General features: G+C 42.3%; 1 protein-coding gene across 1 annotated transcript in view; it reads left to right on the forward strand.

Annotated features, from left to right (window-relative positions):
- The window catches only part of ano7 (anoctamin 7), a 255,141-nt gene that overhangs the window by 50,498 nt on the left and 181,572 nt on the right, over positions 1-23,071 (forward strand). The window contains exon 4 of the mRNA XM_034168698.1: positions 22,743-22,876. Coding sequence (XP_034024589.1) covers positions 22,743-22,876 — 134 coding nt within the window. The remainder of the gene's footprint in view (positions 1-22,742; positions 22,877-23,071) is intronic.

Below are 23,071 nucleotides of genomic sequence, written 5' to 3' on the forward strand. Positions count from 1 at the left end.
TTTATGATTTATAATGTAACCTGAATCTCTTTATGTTGAGTGGTAAAACAGGTTAAATCCAGTTCGACATGCACATTCCAACAACTAACAGACTAAAAGTATGTGAAACAAAGAATACAAACCTTAAGTAAAATAATTACATAATACCAAAACAAATGAAGAAAACAAATTTAAAAAGCCATAATTGAACACACAAATATATTTAACAGCTCCCCTCGTTGACATGACACTGTCATGTCAGTCCAATATCCCAGTGCCTCCAAGACCTCAGAGTGTTATCCCAGATGCCAACCCCAAACACCTGGACAGACTGCAAACACCCTCCAAGATCTCAGTTGCAGCAGAGGGAGAACCTGGACCCATATTACTCACCTTGTGAACATAAACCTCCAAGGTCCACTGGATAAGAACCATGGTCATGGGAGATAAACCCTGTCTCAGCCCTGGTCCTCCTCCAGCACCCCGGATCCTAGGCAAGCAATAGCCACCCCACTAAACAATTCACACAAACATTACAACCTAATTCTGTGTCAGGGTTCTTATGGCCTCGCCTGGATGATATGAATGTTTACTGGCATGGCTCCACTGGGGAGGACTAACAGGGGTCCCCTGGTCATACCCAATGGCCTGGCCAGACTCTAACGACATATTATTCATAAAACAATCACTAATACTAGAAAGAAGGAAAGGTTAGAAAGAATAAAACTACTTGGTTAATCTAAACCCAGCTGTAATTTGATTAACTAATTTGTATTCATCTGTAACCCCTCTTGGTTCCCCAGTCACATCTATATAAGTGGGGGAATCGAAAGCAATACTCTGGCAGGTCGCCTCTGACCACTCCATTCTGCTGCTTGTTCAGTCATTTCATTCGCAGAAATGTGAACGCTGTGAGGGGAGTTAAAAGAGAAACACGAGCACAGCATCCATCCCAATTTTCTGGGACAATATTCCTCAACTCTTTTCTCCCACAAAACCAATATACATCCAATCGAGCAGATTTAAATTTGGTGGAAATGTTGTTTCCAGTAACGTCAATAATCCATGAGCACCATCTCAAATTCATATACCCCATTTTTTCTCCCGAAGAATTTATGCGTTGTATGCAGGTGTACTTATTAAAGACCACTAAAAATCTGCGGGTAATTACATCGGGTGCCAAAGCCAAGCCAAAGGGAATAATTTATCCATATACATATAATTGCTGTACAGATTCTCAGTAATATGCAGCAACAACAAACACTGGATATCCTTATTGATAGTTGGAGCATCGTATACTATAACAGGAACTGTTTGTAACGCTGGTTTCAGTCCTGCACAAACACCCATCACACCCATCTCTGGCTACCATATGTGCGGCATTACAAATCCATCCAATCCACGAATTCCAAGAACTAAACCGGTTTCCCAATTTAACACCAAATCCTCAGTTAAATTCCCCAGTTGTATCATGACATCCAAAAACAGAGAATACACTACAGGATTTCCACCTAACGGTCTTTGTTGCAGATTTATTTTCACTCTAAAATAAGCCATAGGATCTTTGCCTGATATACGAGGTCTGTCAATAAAGTATAGGTCCTTTTTATTTTTTCAAAAACTATATGGATTTCATTCATATGTTTTTACGTCAGACATGCTTGAACCCTCGCAGCCGCCGCGACGCTCCGCCACAGGAAAAACACCTCCGTTGGAAGCCTTAAGGACAAGTTGGAACATGTCCAGCTGTTAACCAATTTCTCATATACTCACTCCACTGAAAGCCATCAAAAGCCGCCTGGATTTTACAAATGGTTATCAACACGGAGGTGTTTTTCCTGTGCCGCCGCACTGCGGCGGCTGCGTCCCGATGCGCGGACCCGTCCGCACGTCTTTCATTTAAAAAATCTCCTTTAACAGTGGAATATCTGGATAAAATGCTGAAACCGACTTCTTCTGAAACTTCTCTGTTCTCTCACGACGTCCTGGATCAATAGAGCCTGAAATGTGGAGGTTTTCAGCTTGAAACAGGCTGACGACGGCGCCTGAGAGCGCTGCGCGACGTCTCGCACCGTGGGAAGTCCTTAAAGCGACAGTATCACCTCAAAATCTCTCATCAGCCGTTAAAATTTTCACTGAAAACCAGCTTAATTTTTCGAACCGTGTCCACTTCAATGTGTCTCACAGGTTTAGAAAAAATTTTGATCAAACAAAGCGCCAGTCTCTCAGCAACTTCTCAGACAAAGGAATTCCGACGACAGGCTGGATGACTCCTCCCACAAGGAGTGCTCACAGGCGGATGACGTCACCGACAGGCGTGGAAAAACTCACGCATGCGCACGAGGGTTCAAGCATGTCTGACGTAAAAACATATGAATGAAATCCATACAGTTTTTGAAAAAAATTAAAAGGACCTATACTTTATTGACAGCCCTCGTATCTACCCCTAAGATTAATGAAAATTCCCATCAATTCCAATTAATTTATTTCCAAGTAGATTCCTTTAGATTCTTAATAGAAAGTGACAAAAGATTATATTTGCCAGGTTGTTGGGGGTTGTACTGACGTAGAGGCAATTGTATATTTTGTTAGAAAGTTTTCCATGGGTCTTGTTTTGCCTCAAATCTCCATCCATTTGGACCAGTATTCCACCATACGTACCTCCATCCTGAACACCACTGTCCATTTTCCAATTGCCCTGTTGTGAAGTAGCACATGTAAACATCATATCCCCGATAATTTAGGTCCCATTGTCCACAGTCCAATGCATCACATAAATCAAACAAAAAAGTTGTGTCTCTGGATCGATTATATGTTAACACCAAATTCTCACAGCCCGATCTTTTATGTAGCAAGTGACCACTTGTCCAAGGATGGTCCCGCCAAATCAACACGATTGCTGCACATGAAATTATAACCATAAGGATCCCCAACTGGATCCTTGTAGGGGATCCCATAGAATATGCATGTTATCCCACCAAAAATAAAACTAGGGCCAACACTTACCCCTCTAATCTCCCACTGAATGAAAATATCCCTCTATCTCTGATAGAAGTAAAGACCAATATTACATTAAGTGGCCCCTTCTTATCTAACAGGTGTATTTTTATTTATTTTATCTTATCTCATTACCACTTAAATTGGTGCACCTGGTTGATCCTGGTCATAAGGAAAATCTACATAATGTTCCCTAATGTGCCTTATGTTCCTACCCGTGGGAGGATCAGTCTTGCAACAATGAGTTTTGTGTATTGCGTTACTCAATGCTTCCCCCTCTAGCCACACCTTAATCATGTGGTGAGAGACCTGTGCCAGCTGCCACGGTCCCATCCTCCATAGTTCCATCCAATGGCGATGGGCAGCACGTCTGAGTACCCACTCACCAACCTCCACGAGTGTAGTCTCTACTTCTTTCTCCTTTGTCAGGATCTCCGTCACCTGTTGAGAAACACTAGCAACAGTATTTTTTAAATGTCTCAAATACTCTCCCACATCCTCCACCTGTGGCTCCTCAGCCGAGGAGTCTAAAGGGGTGGGCATCACTCTACCCATCAAAAGTTCATGTGGGCAGATGCCCATGGTATAGTTAGGAAGCGAATGAATTCCAAACAACACCACTGGCAAAGCCTCCAACCAAGTAAGAGTCCTATCCGCACAGAACCTAGCCAAGGTCTACTTCAGGGATCTATTGGCCCTTTCCACCAATCCCTGGTATGCTGGATGATATACTGTTCTGTCGCGGGGTTCCACTCAAACTGCTCAAAAATTCCGGAGTCCACTATCGTGGCCACCCTCACCTGGGACGTGGAGAAGACCGTCCGGGAGGCCCTGGCACGGAGCTCGGATCCCGGAACTGGGCCGAAGAACCGACTCTACGTCCCACCAGAGGCCAGAGCTGCAGTCTTGGATTTCTGTCACGGTTCCAAGCTCTCCTGTCATCCAGGGGTGCGAAGGACCGTGGCAGTTGTCCGGCAGCGCTTCTGGTGGGCGTCTATGGAGGCCGACGTCCGGGAGTATATCCAGGCCTGCACCACCTGTGCCAGGGGCAAGGCAGACCACCAAAGGTCCCAAGGACTTCTCCAGCCGCTTCCTGTGCCTCATCGCCCCTGGTCCCATATCGGCCTGGATTTTGTCACGGGCCTCCCGCCGTCCCAGGGCAACACCACCATCCTCACAATAGTGGACCGATTTTCCAAGGCGGCCCACTTCGTGGCCCTCCCGAAGCTCCCAACGGCTCAGGAGACAGCAGACCTCCTGGTCCACCACGTCGTCCATCTGCATGGGATACCTACTGATGTTGTCTCGGATCGTGGTCCGCAGTTTTCTTCTCAAGTCTGGAGGAGTTTCTGCAGGGAACTGGGGGCCACCGTGAGTCTCTCGTCCGGGTACCACCCACAGACGAACGGACAGGCAGAACGGGCCAACCAAGAGTTGGAACACACCCTCCGCTGTGTGACATCCGCGCACCCGACGGCCTGGAGTAACCATCTGGCCTGGATCGAGTATGCACATAACAGCCAGGTGTCTTCTGCCACTGGCCTCTCCCCGTTTGAGGTGTGTTTGGGGTACCAGCCCCCATTGTTTCCCGTGGTAGAGGGAGAGGTCGGTGTGCCCTCGGTCGAGGCCCACCTGCGGAGGTGCCATCGGGTGTGGCGCACCGCCCGTTCTGCCTTGTTGAAGGCCTGGACAAGGGCTAAGGCCCATGCAGACCGCCAGCCCAGGCAGGAGGTGTGATTATCAATGAAGGACATCCCCCTCCAAGTGGACTCCCCTAAGTTGAAGGATAGGTACATTGGACCATTCAAAATCCTCAAGATCCTCAGCCCTGCCGCAGTGAAGCTCCAACTCCCAGCTTCACTGCGGATCCATCCTGTTTTCCATGTGTCCAGACTGAAACCACACCACACCTCACCCCTCTGTGCTCCCGGTCCGGTGCCGCCTCCTGCCCGGATCATTGACGGGGAGCCGGCTTGGACAGTGCGCCGGCTCCTGGACGTCTGACGAATGGGCCGGGGGTTCCAGTATTTGGTGGACTGGGAGGGGTATGGACCCGAGGAATGCTCCTGGGTGAAGAGGAGCTTCATCCTGGACAACGGCCCTCCTGGCCGATTTCTACCGCCGACACCCGGATAAACCCGGTCGGGCGCCAGGAGGCGCCCATTGAGGGGGGGGTCCTGTTGTGTGGGCCGCCAGAAGAGGAGGTACTGCTGGCCCACCACCAGAGGGCACCCTGCCTGAAGTGCGGGCTTCAGGCACGAGAGGGCGCTGCCGCCACGGACACAACCGGGGATGACAGCTGTCACTCATTATCTCATGACAGCTGTCACCCCCGCTGTCACTCATTATCTCATGACAGCTGTCACCCATCATCACTTCATCATACTACTCCATAAAACCCAGACGTCATCTCCACCTCGTTGCCGAGATATCGTCGACCTGTTAAGGTAACTTCTCAACTGTAGTCAACTCTGACAACTAATCTGAGCTCTTTTTGCAGCCATTTTCCTGTGGTGTTTCCTTATCTGCTGGATTGGCATTTGGTGTGATTAGCGACGGCTTCGCCTCACACCCCAACCAGATAAGTGGTTAAACAGGAGCTGCACGAGTGTGTGATTTGAGGTGGAGGTGGAATTTCCACCATTGTTGTTACTGGGTGTACACACACCCACATCTTATTGTTTCTGCTCCTCGCCAGCAGTACCAGATCCGACACTCGGAGACGGTGGCCACCTGGGGACTCAGGACTTGGCGGCTCCAGTATTCTCCAGGTTCGGTGGCGGAGGAAATCGTGTGGTTCCGGTTCTTCTCAGGACAGATGTCTTCTATCCTTGAGCCTGCCCACACGTCATCTTTGTGGATTGACTGTTTGCAAAATTCTGTAGTCCTCTGTATTGTGGTTGTGCTCATTTCACAACAGTAAAGTGTTCATATTCGACTCTTTCATTGTCTGTTCATTTACGCCCCCTGTTGTGGGTCCGTGTCACTACACTTTCCCAACAGTGTATTTATGTACGTATACAGGTATATATGCACGGCCCAAGCAGAGGGTCACCCCCTAGAGCCTGGTCTGCTTGAGGTTTCTTCCTAAGAGGGAGTTTTTCCTCACCACAGTTGCCTAGTGCTTGCTCTGGGGGTTGGCAGGGTTAATATGGAGTGACTTGGGCCAAGTTTGTTGTGATTTGGCGCTTTATACATAATATACTTATACATGAATTGAAATGTAATTGAATATTGAAGTGTATGTCTGTGTTGATATGTAGTGTGTTGTGGATTTGTGTATATGTTGTTATGACTGTTATAATTGTTGGACTCATTCTAGCAGGGGTGGGCGTTGATAAGCTTTGCTTCTGCCCGCACCCTTTCGGACTCACAGGCTTGTTTATACACTCAACAAAAATATAAACGCAACACTTTTGGTTTTGCTCCCATTTTGTATGAGATGAACTCAAAGATCTAAAACTTTTTCCACATACACAATATCACCATTTCCCTCAAATATTGTTCACAAACCAGTCGAAATCTGTGATAGTGAGCACTTCTCCTTTGCTGAGATAATCCATCCCACCTCACAGGTGTGCCATATCAAGATGCTGATTAGACACCATGATTAGTGCACAGGTGTGCCTTAGACTGCCCACAATAAAAAGCCACTCTGAAAGGTGCAGTTTTATCACACAGCACAATGCCACAGATGTTGCAAGATTTGAGGGAGCGTGCAATTGGCATGCTGACAGCAGGAATGTCAACCAGAGCTGTTGCTCGTGTATTGAATGTTCATTTCTCTACCATAAGCCATCTCCAAAGGCATTTCAGTGAATTTGGCAGTACATCCAACCAGCCTCACAACCGCAGACCACGTGTAACCACACCAGCCCAGGACCTCCACATCCAGCATGTTCACCTCCAAGATCGTCTGAGACCAGCCACTCGGACAGCTGCTGGAACAATCGGTTTGCATAACCAAAGAATTTCTGCACAAATTGTCAGAAACCGTCTCAGGGAAGCTCATCTGCATGCTCGTCGTCCTCATCGGGGTCTCGACCTGACTCCAGTTCGTCGTCGTAACCGACTTGAGTGGGCAAATGCTCACATTCGCTGCCGTTTGGCACGTTGGAGAGGTGTTCTCTTCACGGATGATGCGAAGGAGATGTGTTGCACTGCATGAGGCAAATGGTGGTCACACCAGATACTGACTGGTATCCCCCCCAATAAAACAAAACTGCACCTTTCAGAGTGGCCTTTTGTTGTGGGCAGTCTAAGGCACACCTGTGCACTAATCATGGTGTCTAATCAGCATCTTGATATGGCACACCTGTGAGGTGGGATGGATTATCTCAGCAAAGGAGAAGTGCTCACTATCACAGATTTAGACTGGTTTGTGAACAATATTTGAGGGAAATGGTGATATTGTGTATGTGGAAAAAGTTTTAGATCTTTGAGTTCATCTCATACAAAATGGGAGCAAAACCAAAAGTGTTGCGTTTATATTTTTGTTGAGTATATAACATTCATATTATTGGTATGTTTCTGTTCTTTCGGATTTGTGTGTGTGCCGAATAAATCCATTCATTCATTCATTCAGTTTTAAACCACGCACGTGGAACCAGCAGCAACCTTTGACCTGACGATCTAAGAGCTTGGGATGAAGAATAAGGTTTCAGCAGGTCAGAGATATACTGAGGAGCTTGACCATGTAAGGCCTTAAAAGTTAAAACTAAAATTTTAAAATGAAACCTAAAATTTACTCGCAATCAATGAAGAGAAACCAAAACTGGATTGATATGGGATATTCTGTTGGTGCCAGTTAATAGCCTTGCCACATCATTCTGTACAGACTGAAGGCGATCCAAAGCTGATTTACTGAAACAAGTAAAAAGACTGTTACAATAATCCAAACGAGAAGAGATAAAAACATGAATAATCAGCTCAAGTTCAACCTTTGACACCAGTAATCTGAGTACCGGGAGAGAGTTCCCCTTGCTCCTTGATCTCTTATGTTCCTCTATCACCTTGCCCGAGACTGCCACGGTATGGTGGAGGAAATATACAATAATATTATTACCTCCAGTCTCCAGCACAGAAAGATAATGAGAGTAGCCACGGTCCTGTAGTTGACCATTTTGTTAAATGGTGTGAGGACTCATATCTTCAGATTAATATATCTAAAACTAAAGATATGGTCATTGATTTTAGGAAGAATGGTAGCACACCTGGCAACACAACAATGAATGGTCAACCAGTTGGAATTATGAAAACTTATAAATACCTTGGGACTATTATTGATGATTCGCTGAAGTTTGAGGCAAACTGTGAGGCGGTGTGTAGGAAGGGACATCAGCGCTTGTTCTGTCTCAGGAAACTGTCGTATTTTCACATTGGCTGAACCATGTTAACACTATTTTATCGTGCTTTTATTGAATCTGTTTTAGCTTTTTCTTTGGTGGCCTGGTTTGGCAGTTTGACATTGAAGGACAGGAACAGACTGAGTCAGATCATTAAATTGTCCAGTCGGTTGATTGGTGAATCGCAGCTGAGTTTAGAGTCCCTGTACACTAAACAATTACAGCGGATAACCAACTGCATTATAGTTGATGACTCCCACCCCCTGGCTAATGAATTTCAGCTTTTACCTTCTGGCCGTAGGTTTAGAGTCCCAAGGTGTAGAACAAAACGCTACAGGAGTAGTTTTGTCCCAGCAGCAATTGTGCAACTGAACACATCTTAGTAGGTTTGCATATGGTTATATTTAGATATTTATATACTTATTTATTTATTTGCCCTCTGCACACTAGTTTTAAGCTGACCATCTTTTTAGTGGTTTTAAGGTTGTGAGTCCTTGGTGGTGTTTGTTATCTTGTTTTGTGTATGTTCTTTGTTAGGATTTTTAGTGTTTTTTTATTGTTGTTGTTGTGTTGACTAACATGGACGCCTTTTTTCTGTTTTCTGTTTGCTGCAAGCCAAATCTACCTACCAATTGTAGGTAGGTAGGTACTTTATTTGTACCTACAGGTACAAATAAAGTAACCTGAACCTGAACATATACATACATATATACATACACACACGCATACATATCCGTACATACATATACATGTTTCCCCCTCTCTCTAAGTTATTACCATCATCACCATACTTCTATTTGACTAGCATTTCAACTAGAGGATCATGATGTATAAAAATAATACTTTTGACCATGGTTACAACACCGGCAATAACAGGTATTATGCAAATATGTTAACATCTATTACATTAACAAACATATAGTAAGATTTTATTATCATTATTATTATTTATTTATTTATTTTTTATAATATAGTTTACAATTATGGCTATGATATATATAATTAAATTGATGTACACGATGATTCCAGGTATTTTATGAAAGAAAACTCATGGGGATCAGGCCTTTCAGGTAGTGGTCCCAAGGCTGTGGAATTCTCTTTCCCTGTATAGACTCCACTGACTCTTTCAAAAATCAGTTGAAGACATGTTTATTCAGACAAGCTTTTAATTAATTTGTTTTTTTATATTGTATTCTATTGTTTTATATAGTTGTGATTTGTTTTATTTTAATTCTGAAGCACTTTGTGATTTTTATCTCTGAAAAGTGCAATATAAATAAAATTTACTTACTTACTTACTCTCGCAATCACAGGTCGAGGAGAAACTCCCTGCTGCAACAATTGCTTGGTCTCAGTTTTTTCTGCAAGCTTGGCTCTCATTTCCTTCAACTGCATTTCAGTCAATTGCTTTGAAGATCAGACAATTCTCTGGCATCTTTCTCTTTCTCCTGAAGATCATTGTCCATATGTTTCACAATACGAGGTCTGTCCATAAAGTAACGGTCCTTTTTATTTTTTTCAAAAACTATATGGATTTCATTCATATGTTTTTACGTCAGACATGCTTGAACCCTCGTGCGCATGCGTGAGTTTTTCCACGCCTGTCAGTGACGTCATTCGCCTGTGAGCACTCCTTGTGGGAGGAGTCGTCCAGCCCCTCGTCGGAATTCCTTTGTCTGAGAAGTTGCTGAGAGACTGGCGCTTTGTTTGATCAAAATTTTTTCTAAACCTGTGAGACACATCGAAGTGGACACGGTTCGAAAAATTAAGCTGGTTTTCAGTGAAAATTTTAACGGCTGATGAGAGATTTTGAGGTGACACTGTCGCTTTAAGGACTTCCCACGGTGCGAGACGTCGCTCAGCGCTCTCAGGCGCCGTCGTCAGCCTGTTTCAAGCTGAAAACCACATTTCAGGCTCTATTGATCCAGGACGTCGTGAGAGAACAGAAGTTTCAGAAGAAGTCGGTTTCAGCATTTTATCCGGATATTCCACTGTTAAAGGAGATTTTTTTTAATGAAAGATGTGCGGACGGGTCCGCGCGTCAGGACGCAGCCGGCGCGGTGCGGCGGCACAGGAAAAACACCTCCGTGTTGATAACAATTTGTAAAATCCAGGCGGCTTTTGATGGCTTTCAGTGGAGTGAGTATATGAGAAATTGTTTAACAGCTGGACATGTTCCAACTTGTCCTTAAGGCTTCCAACGGAGGTGTTTTTCCTGTGGCGGAGCGTCGTGGCGGCTGCGAGCCGACGCTGCAATCCGCCCGCACGTCTTTCATTAAAAAAATCTCCTTTAACAGTGGAATATCCGGATAAAATGCTGAAACCGACTTCTTCTGAAACTTCTCTGTTCTCTCACGACGTTCTGGATCAATAGAGCCTGAAATGTGGAGGTTTTCAGCTTGAAACAGGCTGATGTCGCCGCCTGAGAGCGCTGCACGACGTCTCGCTCCGTGGGAAGTCCTTAAAGCGACAGTATCACCTCAAAATCTCTCATCAGCTGTTAAAATTTTCACAGAAAACCAGCTTAATTTTTCGAACCATGTCCACTTCGATGTGTCTCACAGGTTTAGAAAAAATTTTGATCAAACAAAGCGCCAATCTCTCAGCAACTTCTCAGACAAAGGAATTCTGACGAGGGGCTGGACAACTCCTCCCACAAGGAGTGCTCACAGGGGAATGACGTCACCGACAGGCGTGGAAAAACTCACGCATGCGCACGAGGGTTCAAGCATGTCTGACGTAAAAACATATGAATGAAATCCATATAGTTTTTGAAAAAAATAAAAAGGACCGTTACTTTATTGACAGCCCTCGTATGTGCCGCCCACATAGCCTCAGTCAACTACTGTAGAAAGCATCTTTTTCACCCTATCTGACACTGAATTCTCCACACTCCCTCTAAACAGTTGTACAACCCCAATTCCAATGAAGTTGGGACGTTGTGTAAACTGTAAATAAAAACAGAATACAATGATTTTCAAATCCTCTTCAACCTACATTCAATTGAATACACCACAAAGACAAGATATTTAATGTTCAAACTGATAAACTTTATTGTTTTTGTGTAAATATTTGCTCATTTTGAAATGGATGCCTGCAACACGTTTCCAAAAAGTTGGGACAGTGGTATGTTTCCCACTGTGTTACATCACCTTTCCTTCTAACAACACTCAATAAGTATTTGGGAACTGAGGACACTAATTGTTGAAGCTTTGTAGGTGGAATTCTTTCCTATTCTTGCTTGATGTACGACTTCAGTTGTTCAACAGTCCGGGGTCTCTGTTGTCGTATTTTGTGCTTCATAATGCGCCACACATTTTCAGTGGGTGACAGGTCTGGACTGCAGGCAGGCCACTCTAGTACCCGAAGCCACACTTGCCTTCCTTGAAGAAAGGAGACTTCTAAGTTTGAACCCAGTTTGTGTTGAAACTCATCTTCCACAAAGAAGCGAACTCTGTCTATGTTAAGCTCACCATCTTTGAAGAAAAGAAACTTCTTGGTTAATTCTCTGTTTGGAACAGTCTTGAGAAGAAGACTCCTTAAGCCTGGTTCGCACAGCAGGATTTTAAAATTGTCTGTAGGTTTCCAAAACCTAAGACACCACACATGTGGAGATAAAAAAAATCATAGATCTAACGGTGTTGGTGTTCAGCCACACGGTGAGGACAACAAGATCACACAAGAACAGATTTCAGACACAAACATTCCAAGGTCAGACAGGAAATCGTGCAAAAACTCTCGAGATTAAACGTGACTTCAGAGTAAACAAATGGAGGTACTTTGTGGACTATTTACAACAGAGTTTAAAAAAAAGATAGAGAGAAAAAAAAAAAAGAAAAGGTGTTGTTTAAAGGAGCGGAGACAGTGCGACCACCAGACTCCTGGTAAACCACAACAGCTGTTTGGATTTTAGATTTTGCTCCGTGCATCCATCACCTCGCTTTCTGATTGGCTGCACGTCACATTCAGCAGGCTGCTCGTTTGTGGTCAGAAGACACAACACACACTGCGATATCGGGCCAAAAAAATCCAACATGTTGAATAACACCTGATTTGTGATCGGAGCGCTCCTGACGTCCTTCTGAGCAGGTCAGAGCGCTCTGAACACACCACACACAGCAGGAATATCTGATATGATTATCTTTAGTGTCTTTAAAGCCTGGTTCACACGGCAGGATAATTAGGCCGATATCGGACCCGATCTTCCCCTTCCGACAATCTTAAGGACGCCCCCGACAATCGTGATGACGCTAAAGATAATCTTATCAGATATTCCTGCCGTGTGTGGTGTGTTCAGAGCGCTCTGACCTGCTCGTAAGGACGTCAGGGGCGCTCTGATCACAAATCAGGGATATGCAACATGTTGGATTTTTTTGGCCCGATATCACAGTGTGTGTTGTCTTCCGACCAAAACGAGCAGCCTGCTGAATGTGACATGCAGCCAATCAGAAAGCCAGGTGACGGACGTACGGAGCAGAAAATAAAATCAAAACAGCTGTTTTGACTTACCAGAAAGTCCGGTGGTCATGCTGTCTCCACTTCTTTAAAGAACACCTTTTCTTTTTCTTTTTGTATTGTTTTTTTGCCCTCTGTTTTAAATAGTCCACAAAATATCTCTGTTTGTTTACTCTGAAGTCACGTTTAATCTTGAGAGATTTTGCAAGATTTCCTGTCTGAGCTGTGAATGTTGGTGTGTAAATCTGTTCAAGCAAACCTGTTAGATCCATAATTTTTTTATCTTCACGTGTGTGGTCTCTCAGGTTTTGGAAACCTACAGATAATTTTAAAATCCTGTCGTGTGAACCAGGCTTAAGATTGCCGGAAGAGGAAGATCGGTCCGATATCGGCCTAATTATCTTGCTATGTGAACCAGGGTTTTGTTTGATCACTCTGGTATGAAGCTTCTTCAGTTTGACTGCACCAGTTTATGAAGAGCATTTCCTCCACCTATTTTGTCTCCACTACTTGACTGTTTGATTCTCACTTGTGTTAAATAAAACTGTGCTTTTACGCCATCCTCTGTCTGAGTTGACCTGCATCCTGGGGTTCTACTCTGTCCGCCTAAATCCTGGTTCCAGGTAGTCGCCATATCTAATACTCCTTACTGAATGTGAAACTGTGCACGGCTATTGGACATACACTTAATGGCCCTTGACTTGGAAATTGTGTTTGGTGGGAGAAACACCTAAGTATAATCACCACATGCCCTGGCCAAATAGCTCCTAGTTACCCACCCTATATATTTATATAAACACCCTTTTTGTGTGGCTGCAATGCAACTTTTTCTCCAGCAGGTGTCCTTAATGAGCCCTGTAAACAAACCTTTCTGTCATTTTTTGGTTCAGAACTTTAAAATTGTCCAGAAAACTCATCACTACTACACAGACCAATTCATGTAAATAGTTAGACTTATTCATAAAGGTGACAACTTCCAAAATGTAAACCCAGTCGTGAGGAAACCATATGTTTAAACTATAAAGCAATGCTAAAATACGCTCAGCCATATGAGCATGTAATCAATGAAAGAGTGTGTAGAAAGAATGTAACCTTTTCACCTCTTAAAATAGGTCAAGGTTAGCCATCTTTGAACTTATCCAAGGTCTGTGTCCCAAGAATGTTCCTTGTGAATGTGAAGACCATGGCAGCAATCAGAATAACTTTTATTAAGTATTGACAAGAATACAAGGAATTTGACTCCAGTTTGAACTGCACTCTCTCTGTATGAGCAAGTACAAATATACACTAAACACTGAATAACTCACAGTAAAAATGTGCAAATAAAATAAAATGTGCAATAAAAAATGGGTGCAAAGAAGAAACTGACAGATTAATCCCCAAGTTGCTCCCAGTTTGAAATGAGTGCCTTGCATGGCAGCACCCTTACATCGATGTGTAAATGTGTGTGGTTTACCATTTTATTTAGAATTCCCACTCCATGGAAAGAAGCTATTATAGTGCTGATTCTCAAGCCAGGAAAGGAAGCATCAGATCCTTCTAATTACTGGCCTATTGCACTTCCCTCTCAGCTGGGCAAAACAATGCCCAGCAGTATGATAACAAGCAGACTTAGTTATCATTTGGAGGGTATTAATTTGTTCAGTCCATTTCAAAGTGGTTTTTGTGGAGGAAGGAGCACACTGGATGCTGTCCTGTGTTTGGAACTGGAGATTAAAAAAGCTCATGTTAATAGTGAGCGTGTAGTGGCCGTCTTCTTTGATGTAGAAAAGGTGTATGATATGTTGTGGAAGCAAGGGCTGCTGATTAAACTGGATAAACTTGGAATTAAAGGCAAAATTATATAATTGGGTTCTAGATTTCTTAGTGAGGAGAATGATAGAGGTCCAATTTGGATCTCAAATGTCACATCCTTACACTGTACAAAATGGAACACCGCAAAACCCTAGAGTCCCCAAATTTGGGGACTTGCCTTGTTTTGGAACACTCATAACTAACCAATGCTGACACCAACATACATGTATTAGACATCAAACTGTCAAGCGAAGTTTCCTCTACAAAAGTATCCACTTGGAATTCTTTTTTTTTGGGGGGGGGGGGGGGGGGGGGGGGCTCATTTACTCCTACCAAGTATTATTTACTTGCATCCACATCATCTCTTAGGACCTGTCTTTTAGCTGATCCAAACTTTTGCATTTTTGACCTTGTACAAGCTGAGAAATAAATCGTAATGTATGGGTATGTGATTTTGGTGAAATAGGCTCTCGGGCTTAAGGGGTTAATGTTATGATTAATGATATATTTGATGAGGTGGAAGGGAATGTAAGGGAGGTCCCTCTATGCCGATGATGGAGCACTATGAGTTAGAGGTTGTAATTTGAAGTTTTTAAAGTGGAGGAGTGGTGTAATAAATGGGCCTTTAGAATGTCAGTCTCAAAAACATAAGTTATTTGTTTTTCTAAGCAGCATAAAATACGTTACTTTAAAGATGTATGGTCAGGCACTCGAAAAGGTAGATAGGTTTAAATTCCTCTGCACCATTTTTCAATAAAACTGACCTAGAAACACCACATTGAGTATGTACAGAGCAAGTCCAAAAAGATCAACAAGTTGCTTCAATGCTTGGCGGGGCAGAACTGGGGGGCTTCGATCTACTGCTTCATTGATTCATTGTTTTATTTTGCTTTATCTTAATTTTCCCCGTTAAAACCCTAAAGAGCATATGTCTGTGAGTAATATTTACCTTTTTTTATGTTAAACCGACCTGTTTTGGTCTTCTGGAACAGCTGATAGATGTATTTTATAACTTGCTAACATGTTAGCATGTCTATGACATTTTCAATGTTAAAGTTAGCATTAAGCTGTTCATCTCAGCATTTTTGTGTGCATTTGTTTTCTGTATAATAATTAATGGCTCAGCATTTGTTGTCATAAAAGAGTCAAATGTATTACAAATTGTAATATTTTTTCAATTTATTTTTGTTTATATTAATAATAATAATAATAATAATAATAATAGCAACAACAACAATAATAGTAATAATAACTAATAATGCAACAAGACAATTTTAGCGAAAGAGACAAAAAGAACCTGATTAAAAACACAACAGAAAATATAAAACCAACTAACAATGAACATAAATACATACATACAGAAATAAATGTTTCCTGTGAACAGCTAGTGACTCTTAAACCTCCATTTCATCCCTGTTTTATTTAAGTTTAATGACAGTTTGTTTCGGTCAAACCATATTTTCAATGTGTTAATTTCTTCAGTGATTTCCTCCAGAACTATCTGCAAAACTAGAAAACTGCTGCATCCTAGTAAGAGCAGAATCCTACTGGAATGAATTTGAATAAGGAAAGTTGTTTTTTTTTCTCACTAAATGGATGCTGCACTCACTGCAGTTTATTGTCTGGAATAGTCCCAGAATGCATTTCAGAGCTTCTAGAATTCAAACATTTTTGTGCAGAGGTGGTGTTGGGGGGTAATTTTGGGTTTCAGCTTTTTTGATTTTCACAACTTTCATCCCTGAATACGTCAATTGTGAGTCACTTTTGTGCAGATTAAAGTCACTAACTGGGACTCCTGTCTTGTTGGGAGAAAGAAACGAGAATCATTCTCCATTCTGTTCACACAGCTCCAAACGCTGCGCTTCTCTGTGCCGAGTCAAGTTAGAACGATAGAGTCCAGTCGGAATTAATAACTTTAAAGAGAAATGCTGTTTAAATCATTTCCCACGTCTTTCCAAATGTTGTAATACAAACAAACTGCCATTAATCAAAACTTTTTTTCCTCACAAAATGAGACGTCCTGAGCTTTCGTGCAGCAGCCGGCTGAGCTCAGCTCAGAGGTACGGAGAGATATTCATGCCAAAATGTTTGAAAGGAAATGCTTTGGAGAAAAACTACAGATTTTATTTATTTTTATTTATGTCCAGAGATCAAGGATCCAGTAACCAATTTCTTATTTATTTACTTTAAGACTCAATAAAATACATAGAAAACCTGTAAAGCCTACCTTTAGTACACAGAAAATTCACAAGAGGTATTGATAAAGGAATCGATAAGGAATCGGATCAATAAGCGGAATCAATAATGGCATTGATATCGATAAAATCTTATCAATACCCATACACTTAATCAATGTCAATCTATACTACCGAAAGTACCTGCGTGATTTATTTTTAAACTAAGTTAGCAGCTAACGCTAATTTAACATGGCCCATGGAATTCATGTGGCAAAATCCTACGCTTTACTTATCGTAAATCACTGTCAATGCCTCACAAAGACCATACCAGTCACAGCAAGCTACAAAAAATACAAAGTCAGTAGTTCATAACAAACAAACATTAAAACCATAAAATTTTGCTCAAAACTCCACAAAAATTGTAAACCTCAAACATCACAGTTAAACAAGACATACATGGATCCAAACTAACAGTATTTAGGTGCAATTTTGCATGCACTGAAATTAAAAACAATCACAAATTCATTACACACAGGACTATCTCATTAGACAATGGCACAGTGTCCACATGAGTTCACATGAAAAGTTTTACATTTCATTTGTGTTCACACTGGTCCCAATATTTGTTTTAATTGTCAATCAGATAATCACCATCCCAAAAATAGCTCGTCGTCATATTCCCTAATTACCAGTGGTGGGCACAGATAACCAAAAAATTCACTTCGATAACAGATAATTGAAAAGTTATCTTTGATAAAGTTAAAACAATAAACCACCCAAAAATGTATCGGAAGTTATAGATAACCAATAAATTCCAGTATTGTCTCCGATACACTTGCAACTACTAACAAGCTGATTTTGAGTTTAACACCACGATCGCTTCTGAAAGCATCAAAGGCAACCACTAGAGGTGGCCGGATCGATCCTAATATCGATACCAACGCTGGTATTGATGTTGATTGATCCTTGTGTAAAAAGATCGATACTCAAGCTTTTATTCTCTCCCACACGCACTGACTGCTGTACATGCAGATTCATCAAAATCTACTCTCTGTCTGTAAGAGCACTGTGTCACACACCACGGAGCAGCGCACCCTTGTATTGTGGTTTATCAGCCCTCTACCTCAGGAGGGCTTTGTTTTAAGTTGTGTTGAGTGATATTTTTTAAACAAAAATGTTGATTGTGATAATAAAGCATTTTGTTGTCACATACAATGTTTGGCGAAATTCTATCCTAGGTCTTTTGGATTCTTTGGATCTATGAAGCTTAAATATGAAAAAGTATCAGTATCGGTATCGATATCAGCGATACTGGGCCTGTATTAACTTGATATTGGATCAATACCAAAATTCCCGGTATCACCCACCTCTAGCAACCACAGTCCCAAACAATGAGTCAGCACTTCTGTCTTTGAGCTTCCTGCCCCCTGCTGGAAGCTCCTGTTTACTACATGGCTTCCAGCACAAACGCAGCTGAGAGGAGCCACAAAGCTCAGCTCTCTACTCAATCACAATGCTGCCATCAGGTGGAGGTCTTGGAAAATAAAGCAATCCTGACTTATGGTTTGGTATAAATAAAATGAATACTGATAGAAGAACTCCATTAATGTCAATTCTGTCATTTGTGTAAAGTTAAGATATAACATATATCTTTTAATGTTGAATAATGCACTAATTCTGAAGTTTTGTAACAAACACAGACAGATGGTATTCTGGGTAAAATGTGCCTCCGCTAGGGCCGGGTTCTCACGGCAGGATAATTAGGCCGATATTGGACCCGATCTTCCCCTTCCGACAATCTTAAGGACGCCCCAACAATTGTGATAACGCTAAAGATAATCTTATCAGATATTCCTGCCATGTGTGGTGTGTTCAGAGCACTCTGATCTGCTCGGAAGGACGTCAGGGGCGCTCTGATCGCAAATCAGGGATATTCAACATGTTGGATTTTTTTGGTCCGATATCGCAGCATGTGTTTGTCCTACAACCACAAACAAGCAGCCTGCTGAATGTGATGTGCAGCCAATCAGAAAGCGAGGTGACGGATGCAGGGAGCAGAAAGTAAAATCAGTGTAATCTAATCTGTGGAATAAGGACACACTTATTTATCTGTACATTTTGAGCGTGAGTGATGTAGTGGGTACTGACTTTCTGATTGGCTCAGAAATTTACATAATGGCAGAAGTATCCTCGGAAAATATTTTCACGAGAGGGGAGGGGACCAGAGACTATTAAGTGATGCTGACACATCTTTCTGGCGAGGTAACAAGCCCTCTCTATGTCCATTTTTGTGCCCTCTGATTGTCACATCCTAATGTCATTGGCCCCAACATGAATTACTATGTGGCTATATCTAGTGTGTTGTTCCTTTGATTGAGTATCCTTATGCAACATCAGCACCCTAAAAGGTGAGAGGCAATGCCAGGTGCTCTGGCCCCAGAAATACACTTAACTTTGCAGGTGATAGAATCACCAATCACTGATGCATGGTATTTCAGCCTGAAGATGGTGGTAGAAGTCACCCGAGGGTTTGGAGGGCTATCAACAGGCATATCCAAGGCTGAAAAATGATTTGCAATCAGCAGCGGTGACTATGAACTGGGTACCACAACACCGAGCCTTACAGCAGTTGTTCTGCCTAGCAACAGTCTGAAAGCTATCATCTTTAGCTGCTGGAGTTAAGCTAGTGCTAACAGACATGCTAGCCACCCCGACACTAAGCTCATCTGGAGCCCCTGTGGTGTCTAACTCCACTAAATTAAGAAGCTGCTCTAGTGTACAGACATGGCTCTAAGAGGGTCACCCTTTCTGATATCATTGTGCAAGATTAATTTTAGGTGTTGTGTTAAGACCACATGTAGCAACAGCTAGCACAACCTAAGTGCTAACAAAAAAGCTAACCACTCCTAGGAGTCACACAGGAGCAAGATAGTGAGCTAAAATTTGTAGTTGTTGCATTTAAAAACTAACAAAGTGATAGACAGGTAACAGAAATAAAAGAGACGATTACAACAAGAGTAGCATTCAGTCCGGAAAAGAGCTCCAACTGGAAACACGCAGCAGCAGCTGGTAGCAGCTACTATCACCACTATAAACAAGAAAGCACTCAGAGCTGATCCTTGGTGTAATCCCACCTCCACCTTGAATGAGTCTGTCATTCCTACTGCACATGTTACCGCTGTCACATTGTCTTTGTACATGTCCTGTACTACCCTCACATTCTTCTCTGCCACTCCAGACTTTGTCATAAAATACCACTTCTCTTGGCATGCTGTCATAAGCTTCCTTGAAACCCAAAAACACCCAGTGTAACTCCTTCTGGCCTTCTCTATACTTCTCCATCAGTATCCTTAGAGCAAACATTGCATCTGTAGTGCTCTTTCTCGCCATGATCTCAGTTGATCAACATTATGCTTGTGTAGTTACTGCAGGTCTGAAGATCAAACTTGTTCTCAAAAATCAGAACCAGCAAAGTTCTCCACTCCTCAGGCATCTATGTGTCTTTTCTTCAGATGTCAGAACCTGTTACATGGACTGTTCCCACACCCTGTGATCGGCTGAGATGGAATTGAATGTATCACCTACCATTGGCTGGTTTGTGCTAAGGTGGCGTCTCACTAATTTAGAAGATCTTCACTTAGCCTGGAAAAAGAGTCTGTTGCTCTATAAAAAAGCCCTCCGTAAAGCTAGGACATCTTTCTACTCATCACTAATTGAAGAAAAGAAGAACAACCCCAGGTTTCTTTTCAGCACTGTAGCCAGGCTGACAAAGAGTCAGAGCTCTATTGAGCTGAGTATTCCATTAACTTTAACTATTAATGACTTCATGACTTTCTTTGCTAACAAAATTTTAACTATTAGAGAAAAAATTACTCATAACCATCCCAAAGACGTATCGTTATCTTTGGCTGCTTTCAGTGATGCCGGTATTTGGTTAGACTCTTTCTCTCCGATTGTTCTGTCTGAGTTATTCTCATTAGTTACTTCATCCAAACCATCAACATGTTTATTAGACCCCATTCCTACCAGGCTGCTCAAGGAAGCCCTACCATTATTTAATGCTTCGATCTTAAATATGATCAATCTATCTTTGTTAGTTGGCTATGTACCACAGGCTTTTAAGGTGGCAGTAATTAAACCATTACTTAACAAGCCATCACTTGACCCAGCTATCTTAGCTAATTATAGGCCAATCTCCAACCTTCCTTTTCTCTCAAAAATTCTTGAAAGGGTAGTTGTAAAACAGCTAACTGATCATCTGCAGAGGAATGGTCTATTTGAAGAGTTTCAGTCAGGTTTTAGAATTCATCATAGTACAGAAACAGCATTAGTGAAGGTTATAAATGATCTTCTTATGGCCTCGGACAGTGGACTCATCTCTGTGCTTGTTCTGTTAGACCTCAGTGCTGCTTTTGATACTGTTGACCATAAAATTTTATTACAGAGATTAGAGCATGCCATAGGTATTAAAGGCACTGCGCTGCGGTGGTTTGAATCATATTTGTCTAATAGATTACAATTTGTTCATGTAAATGGGGAATCTTCTTCACAGACTAAAGTTAATTATGGAGTTCCACAAGGTTCTGTGCTAGGACCAATTTTATTCACTTTATACATGCTTCCCTTAGGCAGTATTATTAGACGGTATTGCTTAAATTTTCATTGTTACGCAGATGATACCCAGCTTTATCTATCCATGAAGCCAGAGGACACACACCAATTAGCTAAACTGCAGGATTGTCTTACAGACATAAAGACATGGATGACCTCTAATTTCCTGCTTTTAAACTCAGATAAAACTGAAGTTATTGTACTTGGCCCCACAAATCTTAGAAACATGGTGTCTAACCAGATCCTTACTCTGGATGGCATTACCCTGACCTCTAGTAATACTGTGAGAAATCTTGGAGTCATTTTTGATCAGGATATGTCATTCAAAGCGCATATTAAACAAATATGTAGGACTGCTTTTTTGCATTTACGCAATATCTCTAAAATCAGAAAGGTCTTGTCTCAGAGTGATGCTGAAAAACTAATTCATGCATTTATTTCCTCTAGGCTGGACTATTGTAATTCATTATTATCAGGTTGTCCTAAAAGTTCCCTAAAAAGCCTTCAGTTAATTCAAAATGCTGCAGCTAGAGTACTGACGGGGACTAGAAGGAGAGAGCATATCTCACCCATATTGGCCTCTCTTCATTGGCTTCCTGTTAATTCTAGAATACAATTTAAAATTCTTCTTCTTACTTATAAGGTTTTGAATAATCAGGTCCCATCTTATCTTAGGGACCTCGTAGTACCATATCACCCCAATAGAGCGCTTCGCTCTCAGACTGCAGGCTTACTTGTAGTTCCTAGGGTTTGTAAGAGTAGAATGGGAGGCAGAGCCTTCAGCTTTCAGGCTCCTCTCCTGTGGAACCAGCTCCCAATTCAGATCAGGGAGACAGACACCCTCTCTACTTTTAAGATTAGGCTTAAAACTTTCCTTTTTGCTAAAGCTTATAGTTAGGGCTGGATCAGGTGACCCTGAACCATCCCTTAGTTATGCTGCTATAGACGTAGACTGCTGGGAGGTTCCCATGATGCACTGTTTCTTTCTCTTTTTGCTCTGTATGCACCACTCTGCATTTAATCATTAGTGATCGATCTCTGCTCCCCTCCACAGCATGTCTTTTTCCTGGTTCTCTCCCTCAGCCCCAACCAGTCCCAGCAGAAGACTGCCCCTCCCTGAGCCTGGTTCTGCTGGAGGTTTCTTCCTGTTAAAAGGGAGTTTTTCCTTCCCACTGTAGCCAAGTGCTTGCTCACAGGGGGTCGTTTTGACCGTTGGGGTTTTACATAATTATTGTATGGCCTTGCCTTACAATATAAAGCGCCTTGGGGCAACTGTTTGTTGTGATTTGGCGCTATATAAAAAAATTGATTGATTGATTGAAGGTGGTTTTGATTTGGGTTTACATTGATCCTCTGTTATGGCTGTTGTGTTACTATTGTACAGATTTTGTACTGGTGTGGGAGGAGTCTCAGAATGTCAACAAGGAAGATATTATTGCTGGTGTTAGTTCCAGTCACAGCAAGTGGAGGAATGACTTTTTATCCAAGCTAAGAAGGTCTGGACTTCTACTGCAACAGGTAAATATAACAAGCTCTCGTGACTGTTGATCTCCGTCCTCCTGTCCGTACATATCTGAAACGATCCAGGATCAGCTGCCTGATCCAGCATGTTGTGATCACACAATACGTTTCATTTGTTTGTTTGAACTCAGATGAGGATTTAATGAAACAGTCATCTAAGATCACTGCACAAACCTGTAATCACTGACTCGG

Source organism: Thalassophryne amazonica, chromosome 4 (genome assembly GCF_902500255.1).
Source record: "Thalassophryne amazonica chromosome 4, fThaAma1.1, whole genome shotgun sequence".
Taxonomy (NCBI): Eukaryota; Metazoa; Chordata; class Actinopteri; order Batrachoidiformes; family Batrachoididae; genus Thalassophryne; species Thalassophryne amazonica.